We start from the raw sequence: 19,541 nt of genomic DNA, 5'->3' as shown, positions 1-19,541 counted from the left end.
GCATCTTCCAGGACTGGTTTTGCGAACACGGCGATGATCTGCCGCATGTTTCCTGGGCGCCAAATTTTCCCCACTTCCATCAGCGCTGCCTGAAATTGCGACTGTTCAGCAGGAAGGATTCCTGTTTTTCATGTTTACATATTTTTCTCCATCCCCTGTATCTGTTTCGCACAACCAAGTCTCTTCAACAAAATTTTGCTGTCGAGAATTAAATACTGTATTTTTCCATTTCAATGTGGGTCATGTACCCTTGGCACCCAATCATCCTTTATTAATAAAAATCACTTAATGTTGTTTACCACTCTTGTAAATAATTATCTCGTTATTTCAGCTAAAATAAGAGGCTAGCAGATTTAATGCCTTATTTGAATTCATTCACATATCTTGAACCGTTCATGAAATATAATGGATGCCCACAGATACATGCGACAGCTCTATCTTGAATATGACGGAAAGTATTTTCCTATTGATGCTTTCTTCACGAAAATAATCGTATCCTTCGTAAGGAAAAAGCTACATGCTCATTGATATCCAGTTGAAGGAAGAGGAGGTGCTCCCACCATCCATAGGGAAGGAAAAACTAAAATACAAATCACAAAGTTTTGTTCCGTGGAATAAACTTTTGAGATTAACTCGACGATATTTTTCAACACTGAAGCGCCAAAGAAACGAGTATAGGCATGCGTTTTAAAATTCAGAGACATGTAGAAAGATAGAAGACCACGCTGCGATCGATAACGCCTATATAAGACAACAAGTGTCAGGCGCAGTTTTAGATCGATTGCTGCTGCTACAGTGGCAGCTTATCGAGATTTACGCAAGTTTGAACGTGATGTTATAGTTGGCGTACGAGCCATGGGACACAGCATCTCCGAGGAACCAATGACGTGGACATTTTCCCTTACGAGGATTTCACGAGTGTGCCGTGAATATCAGGAATCCGGTAAACATCAAATATCTGATATCGCTGCAGCCGGAAAGAGATCCTTCAGAACGTGACCAACGACGACTGAAGAGAATCGTTCAACGTGACGGTAGTGCAACCCTTTTGCAAACTGCTGTAGATTGCAGTACTCGGCCATCAAAAAGTGTCAGCGTGCAAACTATTCAACGAAACATCATCGATATACGCTTTCGGAGCCGAAGACCCACTCGTGTACCCTTGATGGCTGCACGACACAAAGTTTTACGCCTCGCCTGGAGAGGGCTGTTAATGACTGGAAACATGTTGCCTGGTCGAACGAGCCTCGTTTCAAATTGTATCGAGCGGATGGACGTATACAGGTATGGAGACAACCTCATGAATCCATGTCAGCAGGGCACTGTCCAAGCTGGTGGAGGCTCTGTAATGGCGTGAGACGTGTGCAGCTGGAGTGATATGGGCCCCTGATATGTCTAGATACTACTCTGACATGTGACACGTACGTCCGCATCCTGTCAGATCACCTGCATCCATTCATGTCCATTGTGCATTCCAACAGGACGGACTTGCGCAACTCCAGCAGGACAATGCGACATCCCATACGTCCAGAATTGCTACAGAGTGGCTCCAGGAACACTCTTCTGAGTGCTGGCCACCAAACTCCCCAGACATAACATTATTGATCATATCTGGGATGCCTTGCAAAGTGCTGTTCAGAAGAGATCGCCACCCCCGCGTACTCTCAAGGATTTATGAGCAGCCCTGCAGGGTTCATGGTGTTACTTCCCTCCAGCATTACATCAGACATCAGTGGAGTCCATGCCACGTCGTGTTGCTGCACTTCTGCGTCCATGCAGGGGCCCTACACGATATTAGGCAGGTGTAGCAGTTTCTTTGGCTTTACATTGTAAAAGTAAGCTTCTGAAATATTCGGTTTGCATTACATTAGCATTAGTAAACTTGAGATTGTATTTTATCGTTTAGTTTACATTTAAAAACAGACTTCTTTGGCCTGTTTCCCACAATACTTTTATTTTCGAGCAACTCAGATTTGGGTTTACTGTCTCATTTTCTAATGAAAACCTGCGGTCGTTAGTGGAGCCGTTCTGCGTGCACGCCCAATATTACTCATCAGTGCTATTTGGTAGCGGTACCAGACACTTGAGAAATATTCTAGAGTGACGAGTGGCTCGCAATCGTGCTTTTGTGAGCAATTTCGTTAGTAGACTGGTTATATTTCTGGAGCATCCTGCCAATGAGCTCAAGCTTCCAACTTACATTGGAGGCTATGAGATCATTTCATTTCGTATCCCAACAAATCGTTACATCCAAGTATTTGTATGAGTTGACCGTTGGTGGTTACGACTTATCGATACTGCTATCATAGGATACTACGTTTTTCCTGTTTCGCAAAGAGCACAAATTGACATTTGCGAACATTTAAAGGAAACTGTCATTCCGTGCACCATTTCGATATTTTATCCACATTTGAATGTAAATCAGAGGAATTTTTTCAGGTAGTACCTCATTAAAGATAACAGCATTATATGCGAAGTCAGTGCGGTTCATGACTTCAGTTAATCGCTTGTAGAAAATAAACTAACGCCAAATCGCAGCAAGACTCAGTTTTTACAGTTTCTAACACACGATTCAGCAAAACACGACCTTTTAATTTCACAGAATGAGCATATGGTTAGTGAAACGGAACAGTTCAAATTTCTAGCTGTTCAGATAAATAGTGAACTGTCGAGGAAAGCCCACGTTCAGGATCTTTTTCAAAGACTTAGTGCTGCCACTTTTACTATTCGAACGGTGTTTGAACGAAAATTAGTCCACTTTGCTTATTTTCATTCGCTTATGTCGTATGGTATTATATTTTGGGGTAACTCTTCCCATTCTCAAAGGATATTTTTGGCTCAGAAACGGGCAGCTCTGGCAATAAGTGGTCAAGTTCGCGAATCTCTTGCCGACCCCTGTTCAGTAGTCTGGGTATTCCGACATTGACCTCTCAATATACAGGGTGTCCCATTTATCCTGGTCACCCTAAATAACTAGTTGCCCAGATGCAGATTACAAAATGTTTCAAGCAAATGTTCTTTAGCCGTCAGGGGGGCGTCAATCAGCATGATTGCCTTCGTTGTAGCTTTGTTTTTTACAAAGATATGAACAGCGGTATGACTTTTTTAAATGGCACCCTGTATTTTTTATTCGGTAATTCATTTCCTCTCCTAAAGACCTATTCAAAAATGTATCACAGTGTACCATTCACTAAAGCACAACGTTATGAATTACATAACACAACATTGCCGTTGGCGCTCCCAGTGTTTAGTGCAGGTACTCGGGGTAATGGAACACATCCATGTGCTGACGTTCACAGAGTAATGTAAACATTAGTAGAATGCACACCCGTCGTTGCATCAACCATCGTCAGTTGAAGAGTTGTGTTGGTAGAATTTAAGCCAACGAAGAGAAGGTACAAATGCTACTCATCTATGGGGAATTTAAGTTAGCAGAACAGTAATTGCAGTACTGTTTTCTTACGTACGGGTACATTTAGTACAGTGGTTTAGTTCATTCAAAGACTGCTGTGTAGAGTAGGGATACAGTAAAGCAGGCTGTTCCAGCTCGTCGGCTCCGCTGAGCGCTCCCTGCTCCAGGGAGCCGTGTCGCTCGCTGTGGACATTCAGGTGGGCCCGTGGCACTTCTGGATGAGGCAGGCGGCAAGGAAACCGTTTTGATGTGCCAGCTGCGTCTTACAAGATCGACAACCTCATACTCTTGCGTGCCAAGACGTGGTGACATGCTACACCAGGAAATACCATGTTGAGGAAATAAATAAATAAGGAACAACTGTTTTACAAATTTATTGGGCCTCTTTAGCTTGACATTTTCTTTCCATTACAAGATCGGAAATATCTGGCGTCAAAGTGTTCGCAGCGTTAATGCGGAGGATGGCCTTCATTGTTGCATCCTGAAGAAACGATCGTTTCCTACTTTTTACTCTTTTCGTTGCTGAGAAAAGGTGCACACAACAATACGTAGATCCCAACATGCAGATGATCTGAGCGGCATTGTTGTGAAGCTTGGGAAATGTTTTTTGCTTTAATGAACGATACCATGGTGACAAATCCAACGTGTTGTAGTACCTCTCTTTCAACAGAGTTGAATTTTGTAAATCAATAATCTCCAAATGAAGTGACGGTGACAAGTCATCGGGGGAAAGTGAAAACGGAGCGCTTAACACCGTAAGTTCCATTTCCAAACTAGTGAGGTCTCGGAATCGTGTTTCAAACGACGTGATGAGCTGCTTTAACTTTGCTTGGTAATCGCCGAAAGTAGTACCTTCAGAAGCAAGACGATTGAAGAACGTTAAATGTCCATTACTCATCTGCCTCTCAAATAAACGTTTTCTTTTCCATGAACTTTGATCTGGTCGTGCATGTCAACGATTAGCTGCCCTTTGCCCTGTAATGACAGATTTAAATTATTCAGATGCATAGTTATATCAGCTGGGAACGCCAGGTCTGATATCCATTTTATATCTTTTAGACAACGCATTTCTTCCCCTTTCATTTCAAGAAAAAGGGATATTTCCTCACGAATGGCAAAGAAAACATCAAGAACTTTTCCCCGACTCAGCCAACGAACTGTACTGTGGTAAGGTATATCCCCATATTCCACTTCCACATCTTTCAGGAATCCTTTGAATTGGCGATGGTTCATACCGTGACGCCGGACAAAATTCACACATTTCACGACGGCCTTTTCATTATGCCACCTAGCTCTACTGTTTCAGCACACAGTGCCTCTTGGCGAACAAAACAATGAACAGTCAAAATGTCTTTCCCGAATTGGTCCCTGAGTTTATTTTTCAAACGAGAAGCAAAACCTTGGCGACGCCCGATCATTTGTGGTGCAACGTCTGTCGCTACAGAATGGAGCTTATCCCACGGCAAATTCATATTGTCCACTGATTCACAACAGCTTCAGAAATGTCACGTCCTGGTGCGGTGTAATCGAGTGGTACCACGTTCGAGAGTTCTTCAGTTAGTTGCAGCTCCACGTCGACACCACGCACAAACACTGCCAGCTGAGCACAGTCCGATATGTCGGTGCTTTCGCCAAGCGCTAGCTAAAATGCAAAAAAGCTCTTCGCTTTTTTCCTGAGCTGTGTCTCTAAATCCGCTGCCATATCCAGGATTTGGCCAGACATTGTTTGCTTCGACAGGCAAACTCAGGCAAACCCCTTCAATTGCCTGCACCTCCATTGGTGCAACATTCTGCAACTGCTACCATGCATGATTCTACGAGTGGCCCCACCGAAAACGGCTTGTCACACGTCGCAATGACGTGAGCGATCCTGTAGCTTGCTCGAATTGCAGATTCAGTAGTTTTCTCCGCTCTCATCCACCTGAAAATTATAAACGCATTACAGAACACGAACTATGTTGCATGTTTCGATACCCTCCGTATTACGTTTCCTGGTATGTCGTTCTTAAGCCTGGCTACCAATTCTCTGCGTGCAACGCCTCCTACCTGATCGTAGTGCGCTGCGTGAAGACGTGTATAATGTCAGCGTGTATTTTACCTCCTCGCAGAATTAAATACTTTATGACATACAAGACACTGCGAACGACCATTCCTCTCAATGAATAGAGAGGCATCCTCCAGTAGAGGTACAGGGCTCCCGCGGCTAGTGGTAGCTGTCATTGAACACGGATTATTGCGTCAGTTGCGGCTGCACGCGGCCAGGGGGCAGTGGGTTCGCTTTCCCCTCCACGCGGGCTCCGAGCTGCCGCAGTGAGCGCTCCGGAGCGCCCCGGCTCCCTGGAACTCGGTTGGAACAGCCTGCAGTAAAGGCTGTCCTTCCTACAAACTGCATTCATATAACGTTTCTTTGTTGTTGTTGTTGTTGAAGGTAGGCGTCGGAACTGTACAGAGAGCGATATCCTGACAAGAACCCACCTACCGGCCGGATGTTTTCTCGTCTTGTTGCGACGCTTCAGGAAACAGGAAGTCCCAACCCACGACAACGCAATAGTCGTGGCACTCAACACAAACGAAGCTGCCGAAGTTACTGTTCTCGCTTCCATTGCTATGAATTCACATGTGAGCACACAACAGCTTGAACACGAGATTGGCATTCCTAAATCCAGTGTACATCGTATTCTTACACGTCACTGGTTGCTTCCTTAACATGTACACCTACATCAAGAATTGCATCGGAATCATTTCCAGAATCGTGTACAGTTCTGTCAGTGGGCGCAGCAGCAAATCCTCGCCAACCCGAAGTTCTTCTCCAATGCTCTATTTACCGATGAATGTTCCTTCTCAAACAAAGGACACTAAATACAAGGAACATGCATTACTGGTCCAGCGACAACCCACGATGGCTTCGACAGGTGGAACATCAGCGTCAATGGAGAGTTAACGTCTGGTGTGGGATGCTTGGTACTACAGTTATTGGCTCTTATTTCATCAATGGTAGTCTAAACGGCACAGCGTATGCCAACTTCCTCAGACGAATTCTTCCTTCCTCTTCTGGATGAAGTGCCGCTAAGAACCAGAATACTTATGTGGTATTAACACGATGGATGTCCAGCACATAATGCCTTGCGTGCACGTTGTGTTCTGAATAGAAGGTATCCTGCCAGGTGGGTTGGTCGAGGAGGAACAGTTACTTTGCCTGATAGGTCTCCTGATTTAAATCCTCTGGACTTTTTTCTTTGGGGATGCATTAAAGACGTTGTCTATCGCGATATTCCAACAACTCCAGAGGACAGTAGGAACGTATCGCTCTTCAGCAGCCAACACTGGAAGCAGTATAAATAATTCTTTCATTCAACGAGTGCACCAGTGTATCGCTGTCCAGGGTCACCACTTTGAGCACCTTCGAATGTTATACACCTGGGCAATGGTACAGGAGAGTCAAAGTCAATTTTGTGTTATGATTTTACTTGGTTTTCATTTGTTTTCTGACAACTCCAGCAAGTGAACGAGTTTTTGATTCCGGGCTCAAAGTCAGTGTTGTTATGTAATTAATAACTTTGTTTTTCAGTGAGTGGTACACTATGATACATTTTTGAATAGGTCTTTAAGAGAGGACATGAATTACCGAAAAAAAATTCAGGGTGCCATTTAAAAAAGTCATACCGCTGTTCATATCTTTGTAAAAACAGAGCTGCAACGAAGGCAATCATGCCGATTGATGTCCCCCTGACGGCTAAAGAACATTTGCTTGAAACATTTTGTAATTTGCATCTGGACAAACAGTTATTTAGGGTGGTCAAGGTAAAGGGGACACCCTGTATATGTATTCTTTACTGTCGTTTCTTGTTAACGATATCCCCTTATTCCCAAGAATTAGCGGCTTTCACTCAGTTAATTCTAGACAGAAATCCAATCTGGCATTTTGGATCGCACTTTCCTAACTATTGTGCAGAAAGGTGTACAGTACATTGCAGCACCCATCTTCAATAAGCTACCACAAGAATTCAAAAATCTTAGCAGTAATTCACGCGCTTTATAATGGAAACTGAAGAGTGTCCTCATGGGTCACCTCATTTTATTTTGTAGAGAAGGTGCTTGAAAAATTAAGCTGATTCCTATGTTATATTGTTGATCACGTGCACTTAAACTTAGGGGTTGACTTTTTTGGGGTTCATAAGCACTTTATTTTAGCTGTTGTTATTTTTATGTTGTAATTTCAAGTACTGACACGTTCCATGACCTTGGAGTTTTGCTCCTCAATTTGGTCCTACGGAACTAGATGTGTAATTAAAATAAATAATACCCTTAGTATTTTTGTCTAGTTCATTAACGTACGATATGAGCAGCAAGGAATCCAAAACACTTCCTTAAGGCACATCCGAGAAAAAATGCTTTGTCTTGCCTACCAACAATAGGGCGGTTGAGGTCGTGTGCCTTGGTCGCAAAGTTCCGTTTGTAGCTTAATTTCCCGTAAGGAGTAACTATTAATACGTGCTAATGTTTACAGATATGAGAAAAATGTACAGAACTTACTTGTGGAAGTTTCTTAGGGGGCTTGATGTGCATACCGGCGACCTCCACGGCGTTTGGTACGAACGGCCTCACATGTTGGAAGCTGAAGTGCGAATTGAGCAGCAAGAGAGAAGTATTGCGTTCTAGTTCCGCTATAGGAGGCACCGTGATGTCTTTGAAGTACTCCTTGACCACTCTGTCCATAGCTGGGAGATAAAAGAACTGGCGGTAAAGTCTGAAAAGCGATGCGGTGAAGACGTTGTTGGCACGCTGGAAGAGGTTCATGTTGCTGGTGTACGGTAGGCAGGTTTCAGGGACGTAGGCCAGAGGGTAGGGGTTCCCGACCATGTCGTTCATCCAGGTGGTTCCACCGCCTAAAGCGACCGCCTGCACGACTGGAGTCCCAAACTTGTGCGCGAAGGCGAGCAGACACTCGTTGAAGAACGTCTCCAGTATGACGAGGTCGAACTTCCGGTCCCGGGAGTCGATCAAGGTCCGCATGGCTTCGTCTTCCATATACGTCCGACACTCGTCGGCAGAGCCGGAAAGTATAAACATGATTTGTAGAACCGGTGGAAGGTTGCCGAAGGAGAGAAGAGTGAATCCTGCAGAAAAGAGAGAGACAGAGAGAAATTAGCATATTAGTATTCTGATTGTATCGACCCATCATAATAACGCACTTCATGCAAAGTCTGAAGGAAAATAAGAGTTCAGTGTCCCGTCGATAGTAACGTTTCTAAGGACCGAGTGCTGGACGATATCTGGAAAGAAAATCGGACGTTGGTCCTTGGCTTCACATGAACAGCTGATGTGTTGGCGTCACACAGTATTAAGGAAACTGGAAAAGTCAGTCATAGCCGAACTAACGGACATAAGATCTCGTACGAAGATACGAATTTCTTCAAATGTTCAAATGTGTGTGAAATCTTATGGGACTTAACTGCTAAGGTCATCAGTCCCTAAGCTTACACACTACTTAACCTAAATTATCCTAAGGACAAACACACACAACCATGTCCGAGAGAGGACTCGAACCTCCGCCGGGACCAGCCGCACAGTCCATGACTGCAGCGCCTGAGACCGCTCGGCTAATCCCGCGCGGCCGAATTTCTTCACTTATCCTCAGATGGCGGCTCACCTCCAACTGCGCAACGCTACTCGCTGTTAAACAGCCAAATGCCCAACACTACAATAGCGAGTATTCCAACAATGCCAACCAGCCACAGGCTGCACACAGCAGAGCCAGTGATTTTCATACAGAGCACTACGTGGCGTTACCAATATAAAAACCTAAACAGCCTACTTACAACTTAACTAACTTAAACTAACTAATGCTAAGAACAAGACACACACTCACACACACACACATCCATGCCCGAGGAAGGACTCGAACCTCAGGCTGGAGGGGGCGCGCAGTGCGTGTAATTTCTAAACAGGCCTACGTTCTAAACGTTGTAACTACTCCGAAAGTAGTAATTGGATTCTAAAGAGTGAATCGACTTTCAGTTTCTCCCCTGAAGAATTGCAGTACTAGGAGCATAAATTACTACAGTTGTCCTCGAATCAGCAAAGTTGATACCGAGACGTCTGTAATTAATGTAACTACACTTAAGCGCCAAGGAAACTGGTATAGGCTTGCGTATCAAATACAGAGGTATGTAAACAGGCAGAATCCGGCTCTGCGGTCAGCAACACCTGTATAAGGCAAGTGTCTGGTGCAGTTGTTAGAACGGTTACTGCTGCTACAATGCCAGACTGTCGGGATGTAAGAGAGTTTGAACGTGGTGTTGTAGTCGGCGCATGAGGGATGAAACAAAGCGTCTCCGAGGTAGCCATGAAGTGGTGAGATTTTCCTGTACGACCATTTCACGAGTGTACCGTGAATATCAAGAATCCGGTAAAACATCAAATCTCCGACATCGCTGCGGCTGGAAAAAGATCCTGCAAGAACGGGATCAACAAGAATTTCAGAATGAGATTTTCACTCTGCAGCTGAATGTGCGCTGATATGAAACTTCCTGGCAGATTAAAACTGTGTGCCCGACCAAGACTCGAACTTGGGACCTTTCCCTTTGGCGGGCAAGTGCTCTACCAGCTGAGGTTCGCACGAGTGCTTCTGTAAAGTTTGGAAGGTAGGAGACGAGATACTGGCAGAAGAAAAGCTGTGAGGACAGGGCGTGAGTTGTGCTTCGGTAGCTCAGATGGTAGAGCACTTGCCCGCGAAAGGCAAAAGTCCCGAGTTCGAGTCTCGGTCGGGCACACAATTTTAATCTGCCAGGAAGTTTCAACAAGAATTGTTCAATGTGACAGAAGTGCAGCCCTTCCGCAGATTGCCGCAGATTTCAATGCTGGGCCATCAACAAGTGTCAGCGTGCGAACCAGTCAACGAAACATCATCGACATGGGCTTGCGGATCCGAAGACCCACTCGTGTACCCTCGATGACTATACGACACATAGCTTTACGATTCGCCTGGGCCCGACAACACCGACATTGGACTGTTGGTGACTGGAAACATGTTGGCTGGTCGGGCTAGTCTCACTTCAAATTCTATCGAGCGGATGGGCGTGTATGGGTATGTAGACATCCTCATGAATCCACAGACCCTGCATGTCGGCAGGGGACTGTTCAAGCTGGTGGAGGCTCTGTAATGGTGTGGGGCGTGTGCAGTTGGAGTGATACGGGACCCCTGATTCGTCTAGATACGACTCTTGACAGGTGACACGTACGTAACCATCCTGTCTGATCATCTGCACCCATTCATGTCGGTTGTGCATTCCGACAGACTTGGGCAATTCCAGCAGGACAATGCAACATTCCACACGTCCACAATTGCTACAGAGTGGCTCTAGGAACACTCATCTGAGTTCAAACACTTACGCTGACCACCAGCTTTCCCAGACATGAACGTTATTGAGCATATCTGGGATACCTTGCAACGTGCTGTTCAGACGAGATCTTACGTATTTATGTTCAGCACTGCAGGATTCATGGTGTGAGTTCCCTCCAGCACTAATTCAGACATTAGTCGAGTGTATGCCACGTCGTGCTACGACGTGGCATGGATTCGACTTATGTGCTAGAGGGAACTGAGACTATGAATCCTGCGGGGCTGTCCACAAATCCGTAAGAGTACGAGAGGGGGGAAATTCTTCTGAACAGCACGTTGCAAAGCATCCCAGATATGCTCAGTAATGTTCATGTCTAGTTAGTCTGGTGGCCAGCAGAAGTGTTTAATATCACCAGAGAGTTCCTGGAGCCACTGCGTAGCAATTCTGGACGTGTAGCTTGTCGCATTGTCCTGCTGCAACTGCCCAAGTTCGTCGGAATGCCCAATGGACACGAACGGGTGCAGGTGATCAGACAGGATGCTTACGTACGTGTCACCTGTCAGAGTCGTATCTATACGTATCAGGGGTCCCACATCACTCCAAATGCATAAGCCCCCAACCATTACAGAGCCTGAACCAGCTTGAAGAGTGCCCTGCTGACATGCAGGGTCCATGGATCCATGAGGCTGTCTCCATACCCATACACGTCCGTCCACTCGACGGACCAGGTAACACGAATAGTCCAATGTCGGCGTTGAGGGACTCAGGCCAGACTTGAAGCTTTGTGTCGTGCAGTCATGGAGGGGCGGGTGGGCCTTCGGCTCGGAAACCCCATATCGATGGTGTTTCGTTCAATGGTGTTTCGTTCAGGCCACAGCGATGTCGGAAATTTGATGTTTTACCGGATTCCTGATATTCGCCGTACACTCGTGAAATTGTCGTACAGGAACATTCGCGCTTTATGGCTACCTCGGAGAATCTGCGTCCCATCGCTCGCTCGCTGGCTATAACTCCACGTTCAAACTCACTTAAATCTTGATAACATGTCATTGTAGCAGCAGTAAGCGTTCTAACAACTGCGCCAGACACTTAATGTCTTATATAGGCGTTGCCAACCGCACCGCCGTGTTATGCCTGTTAAATATCTCTGTATTTAATTTCGCATGCCTATAACAATTTCTTTGGAGGTTCAGTGTGTAATCAGTGTTACATTCATATAAAATAACGATAATACTCATAGCCTTTTAAAAAAATTAGTTTTTGCCCGAAACACTATCGAACCGTTTGTTTTTACCCCTCATAAAATATGATTTTACCCCTCTGGGGGCAATCGTACCCAAGTTGGGAACCGCTGAGCTATGCAGTACAGTGATATGGACTCGGATCTCTTGACGATTACACTCTTATCTCGCGTGGAATCTCCATTACCAAACTTCACTAACCAGCCCTCTTGTACGAACTTATGTGGCATACATTTCGGTTTAAAGCGGTTACTGCCCAAGGTGAGGCCCTGCCTTCCACTAATCGCCTATGCTAATCGTCATTACTCGGCTGTACAATAGTCTTGTGGCTACTTTGCGGGTCTGTGTTGTATACGAGTTCTAGATAGCATTGCGAAGGAAAAGTATGGGGTGGTGGGTCTCACGTATTACACATCAGCAGACAAGTGATGCAGAGCCGCCAGCTAGAAAACGGGTTTAATGGGGAGCTGTTGCCAATTACTCTCTAGATTACGGATCATAAGAGGAAGGAAATTCACGTACCTCCAAGATCAAAAACAGGGTCGGCCATTTTGAGAAGCTCCCAGTTGCTGTGTTCCTCCTTGAAGGGGGTCACCACGGTGAGGTGGTGGCCCTTCTTGCCCAGCTCCACCAGCATCTCCCGGAACACGATCCAGTGGCTTTTGCCACCCATGGGAAATAAGGCCAGGATGTTGGCGCCATTCGCTGGCAGCATAAAGCAGCACGCCAAAGAAGCCAGGACCAACAGAGCCACACCCTGCAACGACAGTATGTGGCAAGATCAGTATGTGGCAACCACTTCTGCATCTGTACCCTCCAAACAGCCCTCAAGTGCCTGGCAGCCGTGCTCCATAATGTACAGCAAACACTATTTGATCATACTTGTCTGGAAACACGTTAATGGCCATTACACTGAGGTTACAAAAGTCATGGGATACCTCCTAATATAATGTCGGACTTCGTTTTGCCTGGTGTAGTACACACAGCTCTACATGGCGTGGACTCAGCAAGTCTTTGGAGATCCACTGCTGAACTACTGAGCCACGCTGCCTCGATAGCCGTCCACAATTCCGAAAGCGTTGCCAGTGCAGGAATTTGTGCGTGACCTGACCCCTCGATTGGGCCTCGTAAGAGTTCGATGGGATTCATGATGGAAGATCTGGGTGGTCAAATCATTCGCACAAATTTTCTACAATGTGTTTCAAATCAATCGTGAACAACTGTGGCCCAGATACATGGTGCGTTGTCATCCATAAAAATTCCATCATTGTTTGGGAATATGTGGTTGTTTTTGTTATTGTGGTCTTCAGTCCTGAGACTGGTTTGATGCAGCTCTCCATGCTACTCTATCCTGTGCAAGCTTCTTCATCTCCCAGTATTTATTACAAACTACATCCATTTCAATCTGTTTAGTGTAGTCATCTCTTGGTCTCCTTCTACGATTTTTACCCTCCACGCTGCCCTCTAGTACTAAATTGGTGATCCCTTGATGCCCCAGAACATGTCCTACCAACCGGTCCCTTCTTCTAGTCAAGTTGTGCCACAAACTCCTCTTCTCCCCAATCCTATTCAGTACCTCCTCATTAGTTATGTGATCTACCCATCTAATCTTCAGTATTCTTCTGTAGCACCACATTTCGAAAGCTTCTATTATTTTCTTGTTCAAACTATTTATTGTCCATATTTCACTTCCATACATAGCTACACTCCATAGAAATTCTTTCAGAAACGACTTACTGACATTTAAATCTATACTCGATGTTAACCAATTTCTGTTCTTCAGAAACGGTTTCCTTGCCATTGCCAGTCTACATTTTATATCCTCCCTACTTCGACCATCATCAGTTACTTTGCTTCCCAAATAGCAAAACTCCTTTACTACTTGAAGTGTCTCATTTCCTAATCTAATTCCCTCAGCATCACCCGCCTTAATTCGACTACATTCCATTATCCTCGTTTTGCATTTGTTAGTGTTACAAGGCCAGGTCAGTCAATCATCCAGCCTGTTGCACCTGCAACTACTGAAAAGGCTGCTGCCCCTCTTCAGGAACCATACGTTTGTCTGGCCTCTCAACAGATACCCCTCCGTTGGGGTTGCACTTACGGTACGGCTATCTGTATCGCTGAGGCACCCAAGCCTTCCCACCAACGGCAAGGTCTATGGCTCATGGAGGGATTTGGGAATATAAAGTGTACGAATGACTGCAAATAGTCTCCAAGCAGTCGAAAATAACCATTTCCAGTCAATGTCCCAGTCCAGTCCATTAAACACAGTCCACAACATTGTGGAACCACCACCAGCTTGCATAGTGTTGTGAGTTAACTAGCACTGCGTTCTCATTTAAGTATATGACCGAAAGAGTCAGCCTACAGGAACTGTGAAACAAACTCTGTCATACTGGACCGCGTGTCTCAAAGGGCGCAGATTCACCACGAGATGCGGAAACTCTCCGGCGTCTGTTGTCTACTAACGCGCTGTAGTGTGCGAGTGACACAAACGAGAACCTACGTGACAGGGAAACCCTGTAGAAGCCTTTTGCGGCCAAGAAGACGTAGCAGTGTTAAATATGGCGGACCTAAGATCGGCCATAAAAATCAAGCCACAGTAATTTGAATCTGCCATCCCCCATTAATTTTCATGTTGCTTCCAATGAAACTTGAATATTGATCATATCTATAATAGTTTAGGTTTTACTGTTAAAATGAAATTAACAAGTTTTATAACAAAGACCTGAATGCTAACATCTGAACGCTTTGTTCGATCTTAACGATCGACACTTCATATAGAAGCGCATCATAAAAATGACGTACGTTGTAAATATCAACTCTGTAACTTTATTTGTTTAAGAGATATAGAAACTGAAATTATCAGTATTTGCAATTAAGCATCAGATCATCATTTTCTCCACACAAAACACATTGAACGATCACAGCATGACACTTTATTGAATCATTAGGTAATAGAATATTTGTTGTTTAGTTTAGTCCATAGTAGTTACTTTTGTTCTTTATTTATTTATCAGAAAGCACATTGGTGCAAGGCTAGTGACCTTCAAATCTAAGAAGTAAATTGTATTGGTTTTTATGTAAAAGAATTTAACGTTTATTATGTATTGATATTATTGTACTTTATTTAGAACGTCAAAGTGGCCAAGCTTTGATTATTTAAATATGTTAAAATGTAAAGTAATGTAGAATCCGCCGTAGCCAATCAGATGGGCGGCTTCAGGAAAGGGAACTGCCGTAGTCAGTTGGGCGAGGATGTTCGGCTCGCGCGGAGAACGCGGCCGGAGGCGGTCAGAGAGGGACAGTTCTGCTCTAGACACCTCAGCGACAGCTCGGCTGGAGACACCAAGAAGAGACAGTGCTGGCGGAGACGCGGAAGCGGGCGGTCGGTGTTTGGGTAGCTGGGAAATGAGACGACTCAGAAAATGTCGCGTTGTGTGGTATCGCTGGGCTTTGAGCGGTGAGCAGCGGCGCGCCTCGTGTGGACTCTTCAACTTCCCGTGAAGATAACGAGGTGGAATATTAGACTTGTATTTGGCGATGACATTGTGAATGATCGAAATGTGTCACATGGATGTGCGTTCGAGTGTAACAGTAACTCTAAATACGACCACTTCCGATAAGAGTTTGCTTTCTGAATAAACATTATTCTAACCAAATCGCAATTGTGTGGCCTACGTGAGTTATGGATCGTTAATTTAGTTCCCGATATTATTATTACTGTTATTATATGTTACACTACTGGCCATTAAAATTGCTACACCAAGAAGATGTGCAGGTGAAAAGTGGGTATTCATTGGACAAATATATTATACTAGAACTGACGTGTGATTACATTTTCACGCAATTTGGGTGCATAGATCCTGAGAAAACAGTACCCATAACAACCACATCTGGCCGTAATAACGGCCTTGATACGCCTGCGCATTGAATCAAACACAGCTTAGATGGCGTGTACAGGTACAGCTGCCCATGCAGCTTCAACACGGTACCACAGTTCATCAAGAGTAGTGACTGGCGTATTGTGACGAGCCAGTTGCTCGGCCACCATTGGCCAGACGTTTTCAGTTGGTGAGAGATCTGGAGAATGTGCTGGCCAGGGAAGCAGTCGAACATTTTCTGTATCCACAAAAGGCCCGTACATGACCTGCAACATGCGATCGTGCATTATCCTTCTGAAATGTAGGGTTTCGCAGCGATCGAATGAGGGTAGAGCCACGGGTCGTAACACATCTCAAATGTAACGTCCACTGTTCAAAGTACCGTCAATGCGAACAAGAGGTGACCGAGACATGTAACCAATGGCACCCCATACCATCCCCCGGGTGATACGCCAGTATGGCGATGACGAATACACGCTTCTAATGTGTGTTCGCCGCGATGTCGCCAAACACGGATGCGTCCATCGTGATGCTGTAAACAGAAGCTGGATTCGTCCCAAAAAATGACGTTTTGCCATTCGTGCACCCAGGTTCGTCGTTGAGTACACCATCGCAGGCCCTCCTGTCTGTGATGCAGCGTCAAGGGTAACCGCAGCCACGGTCTCCAAGATGATAGTCCGTGCTGCTGCAAACGTCGTCGAACTGTTCGTGCAGATGGTTGTTGTCTTTCAAACGTCCCCATCTGTTGACTCAGGGATCGAGACGTGGCTATACGATCCGTTACAGCCATGCGGATAAGATGCCTGTTATCTCGACTGCTAGTGATACGAGGCCGTTGGGATCCAACACGGTGTTCCGTATTACTTTCCTGAACCCACTGACTCCATATTCCGCTAACAGTAATTGGATCTCGACCAAAGCGAGCAGCAATGTCTCGATACAACAAACCGCAATCGCGATAGGCTACAATTTGACCTTTATCGAAGTCGGAAACGTGATGGTACGCATTTCTCCTCCTTACACGAGGCATCACAACAACGTTTCACCAGGCAACCCCGGTCAACTACTGCTTGTGTACGAGAAATCGGTTGGAAACTTTCCTCATGTCAGCACGTTGTAGGTGTCGCCACCGGCGCCAACCTTGTGTAAATGCTCTGAAAATCTAATCATTTGCATATCAGAGCATCATCTTCCTGTCGGTTAAATGTCGCGTCTGTAGCACGCTATCTTCGTGGTGTAGCACTTTTAATGGCCAGTAATGTATATATGTTGTATTCACTTTGTAATTCGCAAACTTGTCATCAGCCAGACAATTTAACGAAAGGGCCACAAGTGTATAATTTAGGGCGTGTAATGCTACACGTGCAGTTCTACCCCTAGACGAGTTTGAGCCAAGACATTCCTACGGAGAGGAACCGCATATGAGCCCGAACATCTATGAGATGTTATCTCCGAGTGCCTTGTTGACTACCTGGATCTATGACTTCGTGGCGTCTGTGCCACACTCAAAACCCTACCAGTATTTCTTACCAACTGAAATCGGGACTTATCTCACAAGCCCAGGGCTTTCCGGTCGTCTAGGCTCCAATCGGTATCCTCCTGAGCCCACGAGACGCACAGCAGGTGGTGTCGCACTGTTAGAAAGACGCTCACCACAGTCGTCCACTGTCACACCCTATTAACGCCAAATTTCGCCGCACTCTCCTAATGGAAACGTTCGTTGTACGACCCACATTGATTTCTGCGGTTATTTCACGCAGTGTTGCTGCCCTGTTAGCGCTGACAACTCTACGCTGCTGCTCTCGGTCGTCAAGTGAAGGCTGTCGGCCACTGAGTTGTCCGTGGTGAGAGGCGATGCTTGAAATGTGGTACACACGGCGCACCCTTGGCACGAATCCCCAAAAGATTTCCGAAATGGAATGTTCCGTGCGTCTAGTGCCAACTACCATTCCGCAATCAGACTCTGTTAATTCCAGTCTTGCCATCATAATCACGTCAGAAAGCTTTTCACGTGAACCACCTGAGTTCAAATGACAGTCCGCCACCGCACGGACTTTTTACGCCTTGTGCACGCCATACTACCACCATTTGTGTACGTGCATATCGCATCGCTATCCCATGGCTTTTGTCACCTCGGTCTACAGCGTGCAATATTATATCAGCATGAGTTCTATGCAATTGATGAAGATATATCTAAATCTCCGATTACGATTCTTCAAAGCTCTAAAGATGGTGTATACACAGACGACGTCATATTGGCTAATAGGATTAAGATTTTATTTTCATTTTGGCACTGCGAAACATTATGAAAATTTTGCATGGATATTTAGATGTCCATTGTAGTAGCGAAATGAATAAAAGGACGACGTTGTTGAAGATATTCTCCTAAATTTTTGGTTAACAAAAAAAGACTGCACTCAAATAACGATTTTTCCCATATTGGCGATACTGTGTTGTATATAGATCTTCAGTGTGTAGAATTTGGTATCACATGTTGACACCACCCGGAGGGCGTCAAAGTTGGCAAAGGAATTGCAAGTTTCTGTCAGATGCCGATACCCGTCGTGTGGAGTCGGTGGACCCAATGGCGCGCACCCGCTGAGCCACATCCCCGGGACTCCGTACCACGGGCGCCCCCTGCCACTGTGGTATGTTGTTGTTGTGGTCTTCAGTCCTGAGACTGGTTTGATGCAGCTCTCCATGCTGCCCTATCCTGTGCAAACTTCTTCATCTCCCAGTACCTACTGCAACCTACATCCTTCTGATCTGCTTAGTGTATTCATCTCTCGGTCTCCCTCTACGATTTTTACCCTCCACGCTGCCCTCCAGTACTAAATTTGTGATCCCTTGATGCCTCAGAACATGTCCTACCAACCGATCCCTTCTTTTAGTCAAGTTGTGCCGCAAACTCCTCTTCTCCCTGATCCTATTCAATACCTCCTCATTAGTTATGTGATCTACCCATCTAATCTTCAGCATTCTTCTGTAGTACCACATTTCGAAAGCTTCTAGTCTCTTCTTGTCCAAACTATTTATCGCCCACTTTTCACTCCCATACATTGCCACACTCCATAGAAATTCTTTCAGAAACGACTTCCTGACACTTAAATATATACTCGATGTTAACCAATTTCTGTTCTTCAGAAACGCTTTCCTTGCCATTGCCAGCCTACATTTTATATCTTCTCCACTTCGACCATCACCAGTTATTTTGCTCCCCAAATAGCAAAACTCCTTTACTGCTTTAAGTGTCTCATTTCCCAATCTAATTCCCTCAGCACCACCCGACTTAATTCGACTACATTCCATTATCCTCGTTTTGCTTTTGTTGATGTTCAACTTATATCCTCCTTTCAAGACACTGTCCATTCCATTCAACTGCTCTTCCAAGTCCTTTCCTGTCTCTGATAGAATTACAATGTCATCGGCGAACCTCAAAGTTTTTATTTTTTCTCCATGGATTTTAATACCTACTCCGAATTATTGTTTTGTTTCCTTTCAAATGGATCAAAGGGTTCTGAGCACTATGGGACTTAACATGTATGGTCATCAGTCCCCTAAAACTTATAACTACTTTAACCTAACTAACCTAAGGACATCACACAACACCCAGGGATCACGAGGCAGAGAAAATCCCTGACCCCTCCGGGAATCGAAC

At 45.2% G+C, this 19,541-nt stretch overlaps 1 protein-coding gene across 5 annotated transcripts in view; it reads right to left on the bottom strand.

Annotated features, from left to right (window-relative positions):
• Positions 1-19,541, bottom strand: part of LOC126285460 (UDP-glucosyltransferase 2-like) — a 185,482-nt gene that overhangs the window by 59,604 nt on the left and 106,337 nt on the right. For 4 of the 5 annotated variants that reach the window (XM_049984873.1, XM_049984870.1, XM_049984872.1 and 1 more), the window contains exons 2-3: positions 12,519-12,753; positions 7,946-8,529 (exon numbers count right to left, since the gene is read on the bottom strand). The exons of the other annotated variant lie outside the window; for it this stretch is intronic. In XM_049984873.1, coding sequence (XP_049840830.1) covers positions 7,946-8,529; positions 12,519-12,753 — 819 coding nt within the window. The remainder of the gene's footprint in view (positions 1-7,945; positions 8,530-12,518; positions 12,754-19,541) is intronic. 5 annotated transcript variants of the gene reach the window in all.

The sequence above is a fragment of the Schistocerca gregaria genome, chromosome 8 (assembly GCF_023897955.1).
Source record: "Schistocerca gregaria isolate iqSchGreg1 chromosome 8, iqSchGreg1.2, whole genome shotgun sequence".
Classification (NCBI taxonomy): Eukaryota; Metazoa; Arthropoda; class Insecta; order Orthoptera; family Acrididae; genus Schistocerca; species Schistocerca gregaria.
The sequence above is the reverse complement of the archived record's forward strand: the minus strand, read 5'-3'. Positions and strand labels throughout refer to the sequence as shown.